General features: G+C 43.8%; 1 protein-coding gene across 1 annotated transcript in view; it reads left to right on the top strand.

Annotated features, from left to right (window-relative positions):
- Window positions 1–569: 569 nt before the first annotated feature.
- Window positions 570–20,624, top strand: part of GNL2 (G protein nucleolar 2) — a 26,837-nt gene continuing 6,782 nt past the window's right edge. Inside the window, exons 1-10 of the mRNA XM_060089514.1 lie at window positions 570–772; window positions 2,472–2,556; window positions 3,548–3,642; window positions 6,171–6,310; window positions 9,315–9,499; window positions 12,942–13,008; window positions 14,133–14,291; window positions 15,495–15,608; window positions 19,083–19,211; window positions 19,936–20,040. Coding sequence (XP_059945497.1) covers window positions 709–772; window positions 2,472–2,556; window positions 3,548–3,642; window positions 6,171–6,310; window positions 9,315–9,499; window positions 12,942–13,008; window positions 14,133–14,291; window positions 15,495–15,608; window positions 19,083–19,211; window positions 19,936–20,040 — 1,143 coding nt within the window. The 5' untranslated portion in view covers window positions 570–708. The remainder of the gene's footprint in view (window positions 773–2,471; window positions 2,557–3,547; window positions 3,643–6,170; window positions 6,311–9,314; window positions 9,500–12,941; window positions 13,009–14,132; window positions 14,292–15,494; window positions 15,609–19,082; window positions 19,212–19,935; window positions 20,041–20,624) is intronic.

Raw genomic sequence — 20,624 nt, 5'->3', positions numbered from 1 at the left:
GATGATTCAGGCAGAAGGAATATCCAGTGTAAATGTCAGAATAACCAGAGAGTGGAAGGTACAAATGAGGTCAAATAAATAGGCAGGGACCAGATCATGCAAAAATCTGTAGGGATAGCAAGGAGTTTCAGTTTCTCTCCCTCTCTGCCTCTCTCTCTCTCTCTCTCTCTCTCTCTCTCTCTCTCTCTTTCCTTTAACGCTGAGAGTGATGATACGCTGTGGGAGTTTTCAGAAGGGTGACAAGATCTCATTGGTATTTGGCTTATGTGTAGTCGCCCACTTTTGGAAGGGCTTAGAAGACAAATTCAGAAGATAATTAAACTTAACCTTCTGTCATTGGCCTGGGAAGAGGCATCTACATTTAAGGGTGGACCCAACTAGGAGTTCTAGGCCGGGCGTCCAGGGTAACTGGGCGGTTGCTACGGAGGGCAGCTTGGTGGTTGCTAGGGAGAGAGAGGGGCGGGGCTCGACGCAGGGAGACGCCTAAGAGGCCAGGGCGGGGGCGGAGCCTGGAGTGCGGCGGCGCGCGCCTCGCGTTCGCAGGAAGTCGCTCAGGGGAAGGAAAGGATGCGAGCGGAAGTGACGTAGTCCCGCGCACGCGGCCCGGCGTGGTTCGGACGGGTTGTTTCAGCCCGGCTTGGGAAGTTACGAGATCTCTTACCCCACGTAGGCCGGACCCAACGCTCCGGTCCCCGTCCCGTCGGCAAGATGGTGAAGCCCAAGTACAAAGGACGGAGCACCATCAACCCCTCTAAAGCCAGCACAAATCCTGGTACGGGCGGCGGGGCTCGCGGAGGGTGGGGCTTGGATGGAGGAAGCTTGGAGGGAGGGACACCGGGTGGCCTTGCTTGGAGTGACCTCAAGCAGAGTGGTCTTTGGGGATGAGAAGGGAGAAGATGATTACTTGTCTATAGGCCCTGAGGAGGGCTCAGTCTTGCACGCCTGTCAAGGCTAGATGCCAGGCACCAGCTCTAAAGCCGGGAAAGTGAACACTCAGGCCTGGCAGCCTTGGGGCATCTCCAGCTGTGAGGTGCAGAGACTGGGAAGCTCTGAGTTGGAAGGGACACTTAAATTTGACCTCTTCTTGGGTCCCTGTGTGTGTCAGGTGTTGAAGCCCCTCCCCCAATCTAGTTCAGTCTTGTATGAGTCCAGCTCTCCAGCTCAAGGAATTACTAGAAGTACTATAAATTAGATAAAGTCAGACTAAAAGTGATGTAGGCTGACCCAGCTGACTCTTTACACTTGGCCACACTTGCCTACCACCTTAGCTTTGACCGTTTAAATGAGAAAGGGCTAGTAGATTTGGAATCATCCCATGATGATTTGGATTTCAAATCTTGGAATCATCCCATCCGGTAAAGTGCATGGAAAATGCTACAGATAAGTATGATTGTTTCAGTAAAGATGTTTTTGAAGATGTGTATGAGTTTTGTTGAGGTTCCACCACAGAATGAACAAGATAGCCTTTGGGGGAGTCCCTTCCATTTGGGTTTAGTTAATAAAACATATTAAAATATGGCCTAAAGTTTTTTATTTTAATTCATGTTGAATGTTTTACCTGGACCGCTGATAAATTATTCAGTTTGTGTAGACTGGGATCTGACAGCGTTAAACCTGAAGAGGCCCTTAGAGATCATGATGTTACAGGTGAAGAGACTGAGCCAAAATAGGGGAAGTGGCTTGTCACAGCTGCCACACGTAGTGAGCAGTAGAGCCACCAGTCCTGTGATTTCTGCCTGTTTTCTATTGCATGACTTCAAGACAGATGACTTAAAGGCATCCCCAAATGAGAAGCTAAGCCGGTATTACTATGCTAATTTGTCCTTCTCTTTCTCTCTGAGATGTAAGGCAAGAATTACTACCTATTTTGCTGATGATAAAACTAAGGTCAAACATTAGGAAATTAAGAAACTGGTACATTAGGAACACTTACGTGTCAGAATCGTAGTCTTCGTGATGCTTTGCCTGTAGCAGGCACTCAGTATTTGTTAAACTGAGACCCAGAGGTAGGTGTCTTAGTGGTTAAGAGCACAGATGGTGATCTGATGCTTTTGTTCAAATTCTGGCTCTTGTACAAAAAATCTTTGTACAAGATGCTTACCTACGGAGCCTCAGTGTCTTAACCTGCAGAATGGGGATAATGCATCCCTCTTGGTAGGATTGTTGTATGGATTACATGAGACGATGCCTATAATGTGGATAGCACAGTGCCATAATCAGGTGCTCAGAAATATTACCTACTGTCATTTTCAAACACAGTCCTACGGAGGGTTCCAGATTAGGTCAACTTTGTCATACCATGTAGCTTCCAGGAATGATTTTGTTGGAGCAACACATGGAGAAAGTGGAGATTTTGCAGTGAGGTGGCAGCTTGCCTGCTTTGAGTGAACTAGTTGGTGTGTTTGAAGCAATGGCTATACTTAGACTTGTTGGCTATCCGATAGTGTTCAGTCCACTTCTGTGTTTCCTAGATCGAGTTCAGGGAGCAGGAGGCCAAAACATGAGGGACCGGGCCACAATCCGACGCCTGAACATGTACAGGCAGAAGGAGCGCAGGTGAGCGTGGGCGCTGGTGTCCTCTCCCCTTCCCTTCCTGCCCTTGACTTATAGCTGACACCTGTTAAGCCTTTGATATTCCCACCCCCACTTTCCCCAGATAGGAGTAGTGTATTTTCAAATACCGTTTTATATGATAAACTGAATTTTGGGTTAAAGACATGCATAGTAGGAGGTGAAATAGTGATTGTGTCACTGGACTGTACAACAGCCTTGTTCCTCACAGCCTCGGCCTACACAAATGGCATGTTAAATCTCAAGGTACGTAGCTGTCAGATAGAAATCTGCTTTTCTTTAACAAAGCGTGTAGGATGGTGTCATGAAAGCAGCCAGAAAACTTGTTTTTTTAATGACATACTTTAGATCACAACATTGTGGCACTTGGAAACTCATCATAACTCAGATCTGCTGAGGCAGCCTCTACCACAGGGGCTTGCTGAGTGTGGCATTTTGCGACCTGGTCTTATTTTGTCTTATTCAATTTGTTTGGTCTTATTCAATTTGTTTGGTAATTGGATTCTTCATCCGTTCTAAAAGATGTGTCTAAAACACAAATGTCAATGAACTTAATCTGCCTTAGTCACCTACTCTGCAGTTTGTTTTAGAATTTTGAGTTCCAGCATAAATCACCCTCTACTTAAAATTCATTTAAACCAGCCTTCAAATAATTATCCAAAAAAGACTCAAGTATGCAGTTTTCTTTTTTAAAGCAAACAAACAGTAAGCAGATTTTTAAACATGGTCATTAGTCGTTATTCGTCTAGCAAAAATCATTACTTGCTCTGTTGCAAGAGGTTAAGTGGCTTTGAGGCAATCTGTTTTGAATGTAGAAGTACTTTTTGTTTACCAAAATTTGTATTTCATGATCACTTAAAACTGGAAGGAGAAAAAAAAAAAGAGGTCCTTTTGATGGAAAACGTATTCTGTAAACCCAGCTTTGCTGTAGCCTTTCTTCTGTTGTCAACCCAAATCTGTTATTTCCTCAATTCAGGAACAGCCGTGGTAAAGTGATTAAGCCTCTGCAGTATCAGTCAACGGTGGCTTCTGGCACAGTGGCGAGAGTGGAGCCGAACATTAAGTGGTTTGGTGAGTGTGGTCCTCTGCTACTTTTACCCTAGAAAATGTGCGCTGTATGGAAAAGGGTAGAATGTTCAGGTATCTAAAAGGCAGGTATCTGGGGGCTTCCCTGGTGGCTCAGTGGCTAAGAATCTGCCTGCCAGTATAGGGGACACAGGTTCGATTCCTGGTCCGGGAAGATCCCACATGCCACGGAGCAACTAAGCTCGTGCGCCACAACTACTGAAGCCCTCATGCCACAACTACTGAAGCCCACGCGCCTTAGAGCCTGTGCTCCGCAACAGGAGAAGCCACCACAATGAGAAGCTGGCACACTCTAGGGAAGAGTCGCACCCGCTCACCGCAACTAGAGAAAGCCCGCGCACAGCAACAAAGACCCAACGCAGCCAAAAATAAATAAATACATAAATAAAAATAAGAGGCAGGTATCTGGGGTGAGGGGAACTGCCAAGGACAGTATGAGAAAGGGATGAGATAAGAAGTCCCCACCGTGGGAAAAGTGCAGAGAAAAGTCGTGGCGGTGGCTTCCATAAATGACTTCTTTTTGAAAAGAGCCCCTCATTGTTCACCCTGAGTGAACCTCTTAGACAGATGAGATCATCCTTAATGACTAGCATTCATTAGAACGCTCCTCTCCTAATTTCCAGTCACCTGGAGAGGTGACTTTGAGAGGTGCCTTGCAGGCGTGTTTGTGCCTTTAGCCTGAAGTTCCTCTGAAACACTTTTTCTTAGTGGGGTTGTATCTGGACTGAGTGACAATGAAAGGGCCTCTTGTTGGTCCTTCCCAGGAATGAATAGTGTATCTCCAGAGGCCTTGGGGAAGCAGGATTTCTTTCTTTGGAAACTCCACCTTCATCTCTGTTGGGGCTTTCAGCCTTTCCCTCAGCCACTGCCAGCCGTGTGGGCACATCAGATGGTCAGACCGCATTCTTTGCCTGCTGTTTGACCTCTCTTCTGGGGGACAGATGGCACCTACCTTTGCACATCTCGAACGTCTCTTGGTGGGATTGGTACCCCCTAGGAAACTGCAGCACAGAAAAGTGTCCGAGAGAACTCCTTCAGGAGGCCTTTAGCATGGTGGCAAGGTCTGGTGACACTAGATCCAGACCTCCTGGGTTTGAGGCCTAGTTCTGCCATATCTGGGACCATGGTCAGGTTCTTAAGTTTGCTCATCAATTTCTCCATCTGTAAAATGCAGATAAAAACAGCACCTATTTCATAGGACTGTTGTGGTAATTAAATGAATAAATACTCTTACGTAAAGTGCCGAGAATAGTGTCCAGCAAGTAGTACAATAGAAGCTTTAACCGCTGTCATTGTCACCATCCCCGCCAGCGTGGTCGTCTTCACCTTGAGTTTGGCATTTGTGCTGCAATGCGCTGTTTAGTGAATATGATCTCTCACTTCCAAGGTGTTCTCCAAGCAGCGTTCTATAGTTTCATTTTGTTCCCTTGCAGGGCTTTGTTGATTTTTAAAAAAAATAAATGTATTTATTTATTTACTTTATTTTTGGCTGCATTGGGTCCCCATTGCTGCACGTGGGCTTTAGTTATGGTGAGCAGGGGCCACTCTTTGTTGCGGTGCGCAGGCCTCTCATTGCAGTGGCTTCTCTTGTTGAGGATCACGGGCTCTAGGTGCGTGGGCTCCAGTAGTTGTGGCGTGCGGGCTCCGTAGTTGTGGTGCAAGGCTCTAGAGCGCAGTGTCAGTAGTTGTGGTGCACAGGCCTAGTTACTCTGTGGCATGTGGGACCCTCCCAGACCAGGGATCGAACCCGTGTCCCCTTCATTGGCAGGTGGATTCTTAACCACTGTGCCACCAGGGAAGCCCTGTTGATTAATTTAATAGTGCCGTCAAACCCTTATAACCCTAAAAACCAGCGCTATGACTCTTAGGTGCTGTGCTTCGGGATTCTCTTGAGTATGCTAACTGATCAGCTGTGATTGGCTCCAAATTTCTTTGCCAGATCTAGCAGGAAGTAGGACATTTGTCAAATCTCAGTTCCATTCAGTGATGTTTATTTTTCAGTTTCATCCAGTCAGGAAATTGGACTTGGAAAACTATTGAAACCCTTTGTGTGTCTGGGTTGGTGGATTAGTTCTTAGTGTATGAGTGCAGGAGAGGCAGTTTTTTTGTTTTTTGGTTTCTGTTATTTTCCTTCTTTTAAGTTTGAAAATGGCTACGTGGGATGGATGTGTCAGGTGTTTGGGTGAGTGAGGGCAATTTAAAATCTTACCTTTATAGCACAGGGAGATCAGCTCGGTGCTTTGTGACCACTTAGAGGGGTGGGATAGGGAGGGTGGGAGGGAGGGAGACGCAAGAGGGAGGGGATATGGGAACATATGTATATGTATAACTGATTCACTTTGTTATGAAGCAGAAACTAACACACCATTGTAAAGCAATTATACTCCAATAAAGATGTTAAAAAATAAAAATAAAAAAAAATAAAATCTTACCTTTCACTGTGTCCCTGGGAAGATGGAGACGGAAGATGTAAGGAGCTATTTATTAAACAGCAACATTCTTTTGTGAAACAGGAAATACACGTGTGATTAAGCAGTCATCGCTACAAAAATTTCAAGAGGAGATGGACACAGTCTTAAAGGATCCATACAAAGTTGTCATGAAGCAAAGCAAGTTACCCATGTCTCTTCTCCATGATGGAATCCGGCCTCATGTAAGATGGAGGATATCCCCGGCAAACCACGCAGATCCCTCCCTACCATACTTTGCTCTTGTTTTTCCATAGAGAATAGTACCTGAAGCAGTATCGATAAGCTTTCTGAGACTTCTCCTTTCACCTTTGTTAGGGGTCTCACCTTTAGCATGAACCGAATTCTGTCAGAGAAGCTCAGTGGCGTAGTAGTGGACCAGAGCACAGGCTTGGGAGTCAGGCCTGAATTTTAATCTTTGCTCTGTCTGTCTCTTGCTGCAGTCTTAGTTAGGGTTCTCTGTGAGCTTTCGCTTCCCTGACTGGTAAGTCAAGGTGACCCCCTCCTCGGGTGACTGGATGCAGATGAAACATCCAGTAAGGCTCTTGGCACATGGTGAGCACTTAGGCCACCACTTACTTAGACCTAAATAGATCATGGCTGTTATCAATACTGTTTTAAAATGTTTTTGGTAAGCAAACTTGTTTAAGTGGTAGTTCCATCAGACTTTGGGGAAACACAGAAGTAGGATTGGGTTGGTAGGAGGGAGACCTTTGGTGTTGAGCACTTTCAGCTTCTGAGAGTTCCTTAGAGAGTCTTTTCAGCTGAAGGAAAGGGTGCTAGTCAGATTGGTTGTTAATCATTGAAGTTAGAAGTGCAGTAAAGACTGAATCTGGCTGGATTGGAATTAGTTTCACACGGAACCAAAGAAATGGCCTAATGCCTGCCTGCACATTTTCACTTGCTTTGAATAGTAATTCCCACAAATGTATATAAGTACAGCACAGAGCTTCAGTTCCAGCATGAGAAGGGGAAGAAAACACTGACATGCATACATGGATTATAAACAGTTCAAAGAAAAGTGTTTACTTGCAGAACAAAGTAAAACCCAAGGCCTGGCTATTGCCTCAGGTTTTGTCAATTATGCTTTGTTTTATGACAGACTAGAAGAATGGCACCTATTAGTGGAGTGACTGTTTTCTTTCAGGGAAACACTTGAGTGTAATTCATGAACCACAGACAAGTTGCTCATTTCCTTTGTTCTCTCTGTCCTCCCTAAAGCCATCTTTTAACCAACTATTGAATCCTGTTTATGAGAAGAACAGAGAAGTTCTATTATGGATTTATTGCTTTGTTCCCTATGGCAGTTGTTCAGTGCTTCTAAAATTCAGTGCTTAAATGTCTGATGCATAGAATGAAGGGCCCACAGCTGCAGCAGTTTGTATTTTGGTGCAGGCAGGTACTCAGAGTAACTGATGAGTTTTCTGCTCTGGCCTTGAAAAACCTTACCTGTTTTATTTTTAGAGCAATAGCTACTACTTGTTATGAAATCTGATTCTGAGATTTGCTGCACGGTGGAGTCAAATCAGATATGCTTTTAACTTTTGCACATTTACCTGTATGTGCATTACAATTACTGTGTTTCTGTAGCAGTACTACAGTGGAAGTACTGTAACTTACATTGTCTCTGTATTTTAGTGTATAGACATATTACTGCCTTGTACTTACTAAGGTACAGGTTTATAGACACAGATCCAGGTATGTACGTTATAGGCTGAGAGATTTTCAAGGATAATTTTGATCATAATTTTCCCAGTGATTTTAGAACCTAGTTCTCATGTAAAACATGACTATTCTGTTCGGGGATGTTCCCTTGTTGGAGCATAGTGAGTAAAACTAAACTAAGAGATGAGTTAGAGACTGATAATAGCTTAAGGATCTTTAGGAGTTGGAGAGGTGTCTGTTAAGTTCAGAAGCCACTGGGTTGTTCTGTCTTCCGCGTTTCGTAGCTGGTGCTTACAGAGGAACCTGTACTGGGGGGCAGAGGGTGTTTGTTTTTTTTTGAAGATATTTTCTGCCGGCTGTCAACATACTGTTATGTGATAGATCCTAACTCAGAGTTTGACTTTCATCCTGCTTCAAAAATTCCTCTGCCCGTAACTCCTTTACAGGCACATCAAGTTCTAGTTAGGATCAGGTTCCTTTTATCACATCTAAACTATTATTTTGGACTTTTGCTAGATGTTTTTCATCTGAAGACTTTGCATGTGCAGTTAATAAAAACGTTACCTAAATTAGGAAAAATGTTATCTGAAACTAAAATGCATCTTACAAAAAAAGCAATTCCTTTTAGCCATGAAAGAAATTAACTTCCAAGAAAAAGTTGGCATTTACAGTTGTGTTTTTTTTATTTTTATAAATTTATTTATTTTATTGTTATTATTTTTTTGGTTGCATTGGGTCTTCGTTGCTGTGCACGGACTTTTGTCTGGTTGAGGCGAGTGGGGGCTACTCTTCGTTGTGGTGCGTGGGCTTCTCATTGCGGTGGCTTCTCTTGTTGTGGAGCACAGGCTCTAGGTGAGCCATTAGTTGTGGCTCGAGGGCTCTAGAGCGCAGGCTCAGTAGTTGTGGCTCGCAGGTTCAGTAGTTGTGGCGCACGGGCTTAGTTGCTCCGCAGCCTGTGGGATCTTCCCAGACCAGGGCTTGAACCCGCGTCCCCTGCATCAGCAGGCGGATTCTTAACCACTGCGCCACAAGGGAAGCCCTACAGTTGGGTTAAAAAAAAAAAAAAAAATTTGAGCATGATCGTCCTTGACAAAAATCTGTGGATTTGGCAAATTTTATACACTTGTTTGAAAGCTAAAAAAAAAAAAAAAAAAAAAGTCAGAAAAAAGAAGTTAATTTTCAGCATTGTAGCCGTAATTACATTTGACTAAAGTTTATGATAAATGAAATAAAGCAGAGTTTTTGGCAAGTCTTACACACAGCTATTCATATTTGCTTTGATTATTTGTATTTTGTATTTCTCCAGGAAAGCTTACAGAAGCTTTCAGAAGAGGAGAACAAGTGCGTTTGCTATTTAAATAAGGATTTCTGATTTGAAGTCAGGCTGCATCCATGTTGTAGATTTTGGTATGGGTTGAGCTTTGCAAAAATGAAAGCAGAAAGCCTTTCCCAGATAGGTTTTGAACTTTTTGCTTTTTCTCAGTGCTTTGCTTATTGTTACCTATAATTCTCCTTTTTCTTTAGAACTCAAAGGTGCACATCCTTGATACTGAAAGCTTTGAAACTACATTTGGCCCTAAAGCACAGAGGAAGCGACCAAATTTATTTGCAAGTGATATGCAGTCACTTATAGAAAATGCAGAAATGTCCACTGAGAGCTATGACCAGGGGAAGGATCGTGACTTGGTAGCTGAAGACACTGGTGTGAGGTACAGTTATAAAGTTCATGCAGATCTCCTCAATTGCTCTTCTGTAATGGACATCTTCTTTACAGTTATTTACCTGCAAGAAGCTCGGTGATTTATCGCATAGATGGAGATCTTCCCTTAGACTAGAAAAATTAGTGAAACTGGTTGGGGCCAGACTGAAGATAATTTAAGGCGCCTTGTTTACTATTGGTCTCTTAATTCCCCCTCAAATAAAAGTAAATAACACTTTCTTCATAATAATAACAGTATATTCTATCATAGACAAATTTTTAAAATATAGCTAAATTGGAAATACAACAAAAAGAAAATAAGCACTCATAATTCCACTACTTATGTTAAGCATTGTTGATATTTTGGTGAATATCAGGGTTTCCTCTGGACCGCTGGGGGTGGGGGGAGTTCATTGATGGCCTTTGAGGTTTCTGTGATCCTCTGAAGATAATATGGAAAATTTATGTACATGCATAAAAGAAGTGGAGTTTTGTTGTTTTTAGAGAAGGGGAGGAGAAGAAGGATCCATAACTTTCATCATACTTTCATAGGGGTTCATACCCAAAAGAAGGTCAAGGATCAGTTAAGGATATATATGTATAGATATACATTATTCTGGATGTTTTTATTTATAAATATAATACTTTAAGACTGTATTTTAACTTGCTTTTATTTTAATATATTTTTCTAAATTATTAAGAATATATTTCCATGTCAGTTCTTAGTCAACAGCGATATGTTTCATGTCAGAGTAGGTTTTTGTTGTGGCCAATCCCATGGTTAGCATTTATGCTGTTCAAAGTTTTCCCCTATGGTAAACAACTCTAGGGTAAAACATCAGTGTAACTAATTCTTTCTCATTCTTAATTGTTCCCCAAGGATAAATTCTTAGGTGAAATGACATCGAAGAATATGCAGTTTTTTGATAGGCGGCTGCCTTATTACCCTCCAGAAAGGGTTTACCAGTTTAGTCCTCCTGGTTCTCCCTCACATGTTCCTGAGGTGCCCTAGTGGAGAGGTGCTGTCCCCTGCCTGCAGTGCCACTGCCTTGGTGCTGTCCTCAGTCCATCACTAGCCCTGGGCTTCCTAGAGGTAAAGTCAAGCTGCTCGAGGCCAAGCAAAAAGAGGCAGCGAGTTCATTTATTCTTAGAACTATTTGGACTTGTATGCTTCTGCTGATTTGAATTTTTTCCACCTCCAAAGGGTACAGTCGGCAGCGGGGGAGAAACAAAACTATTCTTGTTCCAGGGACATTGGGTAGATGTCTCTGAGGCTAGTAAATAAGCAGATTCTCAATCTTATCAAGAAAGTTTCACTCTACGTGGGAGCTGTGGAGTGTGGATTATGGTTCAGATTCCTTTTCATAATTCTCTGTGACAGACTGCCTAATTATAGTTGCTTTTTTTTTAAATTAAATTTATTGTGGTAAAATATACATAACAAAATTTACCATTTTAATCTTTTAAAATTTTTATTTATTTATTTTTGGCTGTGTTGGGTCTTCATTGCTGCGCGCAGGCTTTCTGTAGTTGCGGCAAGCGGGAGCTACTCTTCATTGCAGTGCGTGGGCTTCTCATTGCAGTGGCTTCTCTTGTTGCAGAGCATGGGGTCTAGGTGTGTGGGCTTCAGTAGTTGTGGCACACGGGCTCAGTAGTTGTGGCTTGCAGGCTCAGTCATTGTGGCTCACGGGCTTAGTTGCTCTGTGGCATGTGGGATCTTCCCAGACCAGGACTCGAACCCATGTCCCCTGCATTGGCAGGTGAATTGTTAACCACTGCGCCACCAGGGAAGCCCCATTTTAATCATTTTTAAGCATCCAATTTAGTGGCATTAAGTACCTTCACATGGCTATGCAACCATTACCACTATCCACCTCTAGAATTTTTTCACATCATCCCAAACTGAAACTCTGCACCCATCCAGCACTAATTCCCCATTCCCCCCTCTCAGCCCCTGGCAACCACCGTTCTGTTCTCTGTCTCTTATGAGTTTGACTTCTCTCTTGAATAGTACTTCACGTAAGTGCACTTGTATGGTATTTGTCCTTTTGTATCTGGCTTATTTCATTAGCATAATGTCTTCAAGGTCATCCATGTTGTATCGTGTATCAGTACTTTATTTGTTTGTATTGCTGAACAGTATTCCATTATGTATACATGACATTTATTTTTATTCATTCATCTGTCGATGGGCATTTGGATATAGTCATTTTTTAAATTAAGTCAATTTTTGGTCCATCTACAACTAGTTGTTTTTTTTTGTTTTAATTTTTATTGAAGTATAGTTGCTTTACAATGTTGTATTAGTTTCTGCTGTACAACAAAGTGAATCAGTTATACATATACATATATCTACTCTTTTAGATTTCCATCCCATTTAGGTCACCACAGAGCACTGAGTAGAGTTCCCTGTGCTGTACAGTAGGTTCTCATTAGTTATCTGTTTTATACATAGTAGTGTATACGTGTCAATCGCAATCTCCCAATTCATCCTACCCCCCTTCCCCCCTTGGTAACCGTAAGTTTGTTTTCTACATCTGTGACTCTATTTCTGCTTTGCAAATAAGTTCATCTGTACCATTTTTCTAGATTCCACATATAAATGATATTATACGATATTTGTCTTTCTCTTTCTGACTTACTTCTGTATGACAATCTCTAGGTCCATCTACATCTCTGCAGATGGTACTATTTCATTCCTTTTTATGGTTGAGTAATATTCCATTCTATATGTGTACCACATCTTCTTTATCCATTCCTCTGTCAATGAACGTTTAGGTTGCTTCCACATCCTGGCTATTGTAAACAGTGCTGCAGTGAACATCGGGGTGCACGCATCCTTTCGAATTATGGTTTTCTCTGGATATATGCCTAGGAGTGGGATTGCTGGGTCATATGGTAATTCTATTTTTAGTTTTTTTTTTTTTTTTTTTTTTTTTGCGGTATGTGGGCCTCTCACTGTTGTGGCCTCTCCCGTTGCGGAGCACAGGCTCCGGACGCACAGGCCCAGCGGCCATGGCTCACGGGCCCAGCCGCTCTGCGGCATGTGGGATCCTCCCAGACCGGGGCACGAACCCGTTTTCCCTGCATCGGCAGGCGGACTCTCAGCCACTAGCGCCACCAGGGAAGCCCCTATTTTTAGTTTTTTAAGGGACCTCCATACTGTTCTCCTTAGTGGCTGTACCAATCTACATTCCCACCAACAGTGTAGGAGGCTTCTCTTTTCCCCACACCCTCTCCAGCATTTATTGTTTATAGATTTTTTGATGATAGCCATTCTGACCAGAGTGAAGTGATACCTCATTGTAGTTTTGATTTGCATTTCTCTAATAATTAGTGATGTTGGTACTAGTTTTGATACCGCTTTCCATTGGCACATGGTTTTTTCCCTAAAACATCCTTTTAATCTTTATAGTGCTTCATTTGCTCACTTTGGGTCTTTTCTTATTTAGAAATGAAGCCCAAGAAGAGATATATAAAAAGGGACAGTCTAAAAGAATATGGGGTGAACTCTACAAGGTAAGACTTTAAATTCTCTCCCTGAGTGGTTCCTTTGGCTTTCATGATCTTATATGAGAAAACTGACTTGGATCTGTTGAAGCTCTGTCAATACAAATTCCACCTCCAGGATGGATATGTCCGTGCACGTACTACCATTGTTCTAGATAACTGCATTTTTTAATTACTCATATAATAGTAACAACCACATTGCATAGATTCACATATTCTCTGTTAATATTTCTTTGGATTACCTGCTAAAATGATATTCCTGTTGAGATTTATTATACATGGTTAGAGCTGCATGAGAATTTTTGAGTTTCTTAGTCCAGCCCTCTCATTTTACAGATGAGAATTCAAGTCTAGAAAGCTTGAATGCCTTCCCCAGCTTACCCAGGTAGTTAGTGCAAGGGGCTTTGTGTCTCCTGAGTCCTGGTCTAGTTCTCTTCAGCTGGCTGAGTTTTAGGTCCTCACTCAAGTAATATTCTCTGTGACGAAGACTTTCAAGCATAGTCACCTCATCAAATAGTAACATGATAGGAAACTAGTACCATGAAAGCAAACAAAATTTTTTAGTTTTTTGTAAAATACTCAGAATCTGTAACATGGAAACTTAGAGGTCTAAGAAGTAAATGAGGGACTACCCTGGTGGTGCAGTGGATAGGACTCTGCACTCCCAGTGCAGGGGGCCTGGGTTCGATCCCTGGTCAGGGAACTAGATCCCACATGCATGCTGCAACTAAGAGTTCGCATGCCACAACTAAGGAGCCTGCTACAACTAAGGAGCCCTCGAGCCGCAGCTAAGACCCAGTGCAACCAAATAAATAAATAAATAAAATACTTTTTTTAAAAAGAAGTAAATGGTTCTGCTCACTAATGCATAGCAGTTGTGAAATAGACGGGTTTCATCCAAGCTAGTTCTATTTGGAATTCAACAAGTTTCAGATACCCACAGGATGAAAACAATTTTTTGAGTACTGATCCCTGGGCTTTGAGATTGGCTACCACCTGCTCTCCTCATAAGACAGTTGAGAGGTTATCTCTATTGTTGCTTTATTTTTCCCAGGTTCCCTTAAATGTCTTCTCTCTTTCATTTTGCCTTTGTACTCCTGTAGCAAGTCACTTTTGCCTCTTTTAATTTGCAGGTGATAGATTCATCAGATGTTGTAGTTCAAGTTCTTGATGCTAGAGATCCAATGGGTACCCGTTCCCCTCACATTGAGACTTACTTGAAAAAGGAGAAACCCTGGAAACACCTCATTTTTGTTCTTAACAAATGTGACCTTGTTCCAACCTGGGCAACGGTAAGTACAGTTGCTAATGCAAAACAGGTGACCAAGGCCACACGGCCTATGCAGGCTCTGAGTTACCCATGAATAAGTCAGTGTCGTGGTCTCTAGGATTTGGGGCAGCAGTTAAGGTGTTGCACTATTGAGGGTGTAGTCGTTCAAGTGTCCTCATCGAAAACAAAACTAAAATGGGCTTCATTGATGATGGGCCGTTACCTTTTTTTTTTTTAATTCATTTATTTCTGGTTGTGTTGGGTCTTTGTTGCTGCGCGCAGGCTTTCTCTAGTTGTGGCGAGCAGGGGCTACTCTTCGTTGCGGTGCGCAGGCTTCTCATCACGGTGGCTTCTCTTTCGCAGAGCACGGGCTCTAGGCGCGCGGGCTTCAGTAGTTGTGGCTCGCAGGCTCTAGAGCGCAAGCTCAGTAATTGTGGCACACGGGCTTAGTTGGTCTGAGGCATGTGAGATCTTCCCGGACCAGGGCTCAAACCCACGTCCCCTGCATTGGCAGGCGGATTCTTACCCACTGCACCACCAGGGAAGTCCTGGGCAGTTACCTTTGACCCTTGATGGTTGGCAGTGGGACAGCTGCAGTGCCCATAGGATGAATGGTGTGCACCCTTCAGAAGGGGCGGCTGCGGAGGCCCCAGGTCTGTTTCACATTATGTTACATTAGTTGCATTTAGTAGCAGTGAAGGCATTTTTGGAATATTGTTTTGTGTTTATAAGACAAAAGACAGGCTTCCCTGGTGGTGCAGTGGTTAAGAATATGCCTGCCAATGCAGGGGACACAGGTTCGAGCCCTGGTCCGGGAAGATCCCACGTGCCGCGGAGCAGCTACGCCCGTGTGCCACAACTACTGAGCCCGCATGCCACGAATACTGAAGCCCATGGGCCTAGAGCCCGTGCTCTGTGACAAGAGAAGCCACCATGATGAGAAGCCTGCACACCGCAACGAAGAGTAGCCCCCACTCACCACAACTAGAGAAAGCCTGCGTGCAGCAACGAAGACCCAACACAGCCAAAAATAAATCAATTAAAAAAAAAAAAGACAAAGCATCAGCTGTCATACTTGAAAAAAATATTTCAAAGAATTACAGCTAACATTTTCCTTAGACAACTGTGTATTTGAAGTACCATCCTGTTATTCAAGCTCTGGTTCTTCCTATGTTGTAAATAAACAGCTCACAGTTTACCAGCTTCTTTTCTTTTCTCCCTTTAGAAACGATGGGTTGCCATCCTCTCCCAAGATTACCCGACACTTGCTTTCCACGCAAGTCTTACTAACCCCTTTGGCAAAGGAGCATTTATTCAGCTTCTGCGGCAGTTTGGAAAGGTATTGCGACCTGACCTGTCCACCCTGGAGTTGGACAGCTGTGGGTTTGTATGAGAATTTCTCTTCCCAGGGTGTGTCAGAGAGTTACCAGCCTCACCTTCCACATCTTCTCGATAGTGAGGACAGTGTGTTCTGGAGATGTGAACACTCACAGAGCCTCAGGGATTCTGAAATACTCTCTAGCTCAGCCTGTACCCCCATCCCTGACAAACGTTGCTTCCGTTTCTGCCGTGTCCCTGGCACCGGATGGTCCACCCTCGGCTCAGTGATGACGACGGGCCCCCTCCCCACACTATATCCCCACTCTGGGCTCCCGGGCTGTGCATTTCTCTTCCCTCTGCCTGGAAGGCACCCTGCCGAACTCCAGCCTCAGATCCCTGGTCAGATGCTAGTTCCTCAGAGAGGCCCTGACAGCACATGTTCTCGAAGCTTCATGTTCTGTACCTGCAACTTTGTATTTGTGTGTTCATTTACTCTTACCTGGCTCCTAACAGAGGACATCTGTCTTCTGTCCCACCCTTCCCCACTTCCCAGAAGGAACTCGTCCAACTCATAGCTGTTACTTCTGGTATTTTTTATTTTTTATTTTTCTATTCATCTCACACCCCCCTCCGTTTTACGTATTTGTTAAGTTCCTGCTATGGAAAATGAGGGTTAGGTGTCTTACCCCCGTCCTCCCTCTCCACTCCCTCTGTCCTTGTATGACATTTGCCTAAACTGTTACTCATTTAGTGTTTAGGTTATTATGACTGGAGTGTCAGTCCTTGCTGGTCCACAGTGCTATGATTATAATTCCTTTCTAATAGGACCTTCTGCTTTATCTGGTGTTAATTAGCTCCGTTATATTTGTCACTGACATATCACCAAATCCTCTGGTAGCGTGGGATCTTTCAGAGTGTCTGGCACCTCCCTTCCAGGTGGACTGGCTGCTCCCCAGGCTGCTGCTGGGTCTTCCTGGGATTTCCTTTCCCCGTCCTCTGAATGGGGGATTCCCATGGCTGTTCGCTGTGTTGTCCTTGTTCACTGGATCCCTTTTCTTTCTTGGTTTACTCCTTCCTTTTGATGGAACCTGTTTTCCAAAAGCTTTCTGAAAAGGAGTGCTTAGAAGGAACATTTTTTGAGACCTTGCATTCTGTAAATTTCTTCATACTACCGTCACACCGTTTCTTCTTAGAATGTTGAAGGCACCACATTGCATTGTTTTCTGGCTTCCGATGTTGCCATCGAGAAATCTGAGACCGTTCTGACTCCTAATCCTTTGTGGCTGAGATCTTTTTGAAAAAAGTTCCTGTTTTACAATGTCCCAATGATGTGCTTTAAGGTGGGTCTTTTATTGTTCAGTGAGCTAGGCATGGACAGGACTTTTAGTCTGTTATTTGTCCTATACTGTTTTTTGGAAACCACCCCACGCCATGCCCCCCATTCATCTCTGTTCTTGTTCAGGAATTTGGTTTTATCTCCGGTTTAATTCTTGAATTTCCATTCCTTTTTTTCTGGCCTCGCCTCGCGGCTTGTGGGATCTTAGTTCCCTTACCAGGGATCGAACCCATGCCCCCTGCAGTGGAAGCACAGAGTCCTAACCAGTGGACCGCCAGGGAATTCCCAATTCTTGAATTTTCTTTTCTTTTCTTTGTTTCAGTACATTTATGACATTTTACCCTATTATCTGGGAAGTTTCCTTGACTTGATCATTTATCTGTTCTATCACAAAATTTATTTTGCCTCTCACTTTTAATTTGTAATTTCTGAAAGCTCTTGTTTATGAATTGCCCTGCTCCCTTTTATAGCCTGTTGTTGTTTCACGGATGCACTGGCTTCTCTGTCTCTGAGAACAGTGATAGTGGTACTTGGAAGTTTTCCTCTACATTTTCCTACATTGACACTGTTTCCTCCAAGTTGCTGTTTTTGTGTCTTTTCTACTAGAGTCACACTTCAGATGTCTGGTTATTCTTGGTTCTCCACTCATTTAAGAGTGAGCCACCAAAAAAGGGCTATAGAGACTTTATGCAGGGGGTGGGCTTGTTGAATGAGAGATTTCACTGTAGGTGACTGGGCAGAAACCCAGTATTTTCTTGGGCGACACTCTAGATGTCAGTGTCTGTAGGGTGGGTTTTTTGTTTGTTTTTTGTTTTGGCCGCACTGCACGGCATGTGGGATCTTAGTTCCCCAACCAGGGATCGAGCCCGTGTACCCTGCAGTGGAAGCACAGTGTCCCAACCACTGGACCACCAGGGAAGTCCCATCTGTAGGTCTTTACTCCTGGGCCTGTGAGTTTCCCTAGAAAGGAGTCTTCCTGTCTCCAGCTTGGGCGTATATAGACCTGGCTGCCAGGGTTCTGGGAACTCAGTGGGAGTAGGAGGCTGGGGTTGTACTATTCAATATTTAGACTTTCAACTAATCACTCAGGGAACACTTGCTTTCAGTTACTGTTATCTCTAAATCTAGGGTCCCTTTCAGGTCTGAAAATTAAAGATATTTGCAGACATGCAGGGTTTCAAAAGAGTCATTATCTCTCCTAAGGCTCTGGGGTAGAGAAGTTGGGCACCCATGCCAGGTGAGGGAGGGGATGGAGAGGTGTGGCTATTTCTACAGACGGTCCACTGGTCAGTGTTCTGGATTTCAGTCACACCCTTAGAGGGGTCTGTACTGCTGATTCCCAAGGTCTTTCGTGATTCATTGGCAGTATATTTGCTGCATTTTTAAGTTTTTCTACCTTTGCAGCCATGTAGCTTTCCTATTTTGTAGTGGGCCAAGTTAGATACTACTTTTTAACTGCTAGTCTTCTGTTAACATCACACATTAGTTTGTTCTGTCTCATCTCCAGCGCATGCTCTGGTTTTATATGTTTGGCTCTGTGGGTGTGTGTGTGTGAATTCCCACACTGTGGTTCCAGTGGAGTTTGGAGGGAGTGAGGTGGGCAGGGATGTGCCATCCACCGTCTCCAGTCGGAAGTCCCCATCCGTTTGTAGACTCTTCCTGAGCTCTGCTTCTTTGAGACTTTCACCCAGTGATCTGGCTTTTGAAGCTGCCTTTTCTTTTGTTGTTTACATTTAGCAGTGAAAATGCAAAATACGTAGTGCAGAGAAGAAGAGGGCTGGGTCATGGGATTGCCGGTTGCTGCATCTGCTAAGGTTCTCTTCCCTGAAGACATTTTATCAGTGGATGGTGTTCTTCTAAACTGATGACTAACAAGCTATTTCTTCCTTTGTTTCTCAACCTACGTACTTTTAACCTTAAAACATTCAAGAATAATTTCATATGAGTAACCGAGGAGCTGACTCACCTCTGATTTATTAATGAGTATGTGTATGCAGCCCACTCAGACTATGCAGGTGGTGCGTGTCTGGGTTTTAAATCAAGTCGTAGCAATAGTTTTGTACAGTATTCTTTATGGTAGCAAAGTTACACAACCTGTTTGTCCCATGGGATGTTCACTCTGCGTGTATGTGGTATGTATTCTTTTTTTTGGAACAGTTGCACACTGACAAGAAACAGATCAGCGTGGGGTTCATTGGCTATCCAAATGTTGGCAAGAGCTCTGTCATAAACACGCTGCGCTCCAAGAAGGTTTGCAATGTGGCCCCCATTGCAGGTGAAACAAAGGTATGTCTGGCTCAAGGGGGTCTTATTTGCTTTGACTTACTTTATTTCCATGGAGGGTGATAATTCAGGACATGGAGATGTCTGTCTGCTTCTCTTGGATGAAGATCGCCATTGGGAGTTTAGTCTCCATATAATAAATAGTTGGCAACGTCCTGGGGCTGTTTCTGCCCTTTTTGATAAGACTAAGAGTACTTCGTGTGCCACTGCCTGGCTTTGGCGTGGTTTGGTATGTGCTGTTTGAGTCTGTTTTAAATTGTCACTCCAACCTTTTGCTTTGATAAACAAAATTAACCCAAGAATATTTGGTGCCTGGGTTAAGAAAGAAAATTCAATTTTAGGGTAGATTCTGTTGGTTGGGGGTCCTACCCTGGAACACAGGGTATTTGGGGAGCACTGTGGTTCTGCTGAAAGGAACAGGGGCCAAGCAGTATTAAGCTTCCAGGAGTACTTTTAAAAATCAGAGAAAGCTTTACTGGACGTTATTGCACAATACTAGATGGAGATCCTGCCTCTGCATTATTTTTAGACCCTTAGCTGTTGGAAACTATAGTTTATGCCTCGTGGAGGTGCCTCATGCGCGGCCCAAAGAGAGGAGGGGCTTTGGAGCTTCATTACCCAGCAGGCTGCTCCTCTCTGACCCCTACCCCCCTCTCTAGTTTCTTGAGCATCAGGGGTTTGTGAAATCGCTTTCAGGGATTGACCTGGGGAAGTCTCTGCTTTTTAGGTCTGGCAGTATATTACCTTGATGCGCCGGATATTCCTTATCGACTGTCCCGGTGTGGTTTACCCCTCTGAGGACTCAGAGACGGACATTGTGCTGAAAGGAGTCGTGAGTATTTTGGTCCCGAGAGGCTCTTTGTTTGCCTTTTGGGGCCAGCACTCTGTGGGGAACTCTGGATACCTTTGCTTTTTACTCATTCAGCAGACAGTTTGGGGTCAGCCTGTCTGACCAAACTTGAGGAACATGACACTGAACAGGGCAGTCTCTCCATTCCACTTAAGCCTGTTTGAGGAGTTAGTGGAACCGTGGGCATATCTGGTCAATGTCATCCCACAAAAGAGTTTGTCGTTTACACATGGGCTCCAAAGGGAAGCAGGGCCTGTTTATGTTTAGAGCTAATTCATCTTCATGGGTTTATGGGTTGAGTCATTTTGGAACTCGGTCATTTCCTCACTTGTTTCTGAAGACGACCAAGAGCTTTAAATGGTCCCACTTAACCTTAACCAGTGCTTCTGGCTCTACATCCTGGGCGGTTCCTCCCCTTCTTTCTTAAACGATTCCCTTCTCTTTGTGTCCTGGGATGGGTGGACTTTTAACCATTTCTGCAAGTCAGTAGCACGAAGGGTTCCAGTTTAAACTACGTGCGGAAGTCACACTGTCAGTTTGTGGTGAGCCGAGGTTAGAGCTGAGTT

Source organism: Mesoplodon densirostris, chromosome 2 (assembly GCF_025265405.1).
Source record: "Mesoplodon densirostris isolate mMesDen1 chromosome 2, mMesDen1 primary haplotype, whole genome shotgun sequence".
Lineage (NCBI taxonomy): Eukaryota > Metazoa > Chordata > Mammalia > Artiodactyla > Ziphiidae > Mesoplodon > Mesoplodon densirostris.
This window is presented reverse-complemented; position numbering and strand designations above follow the sequence as displayed.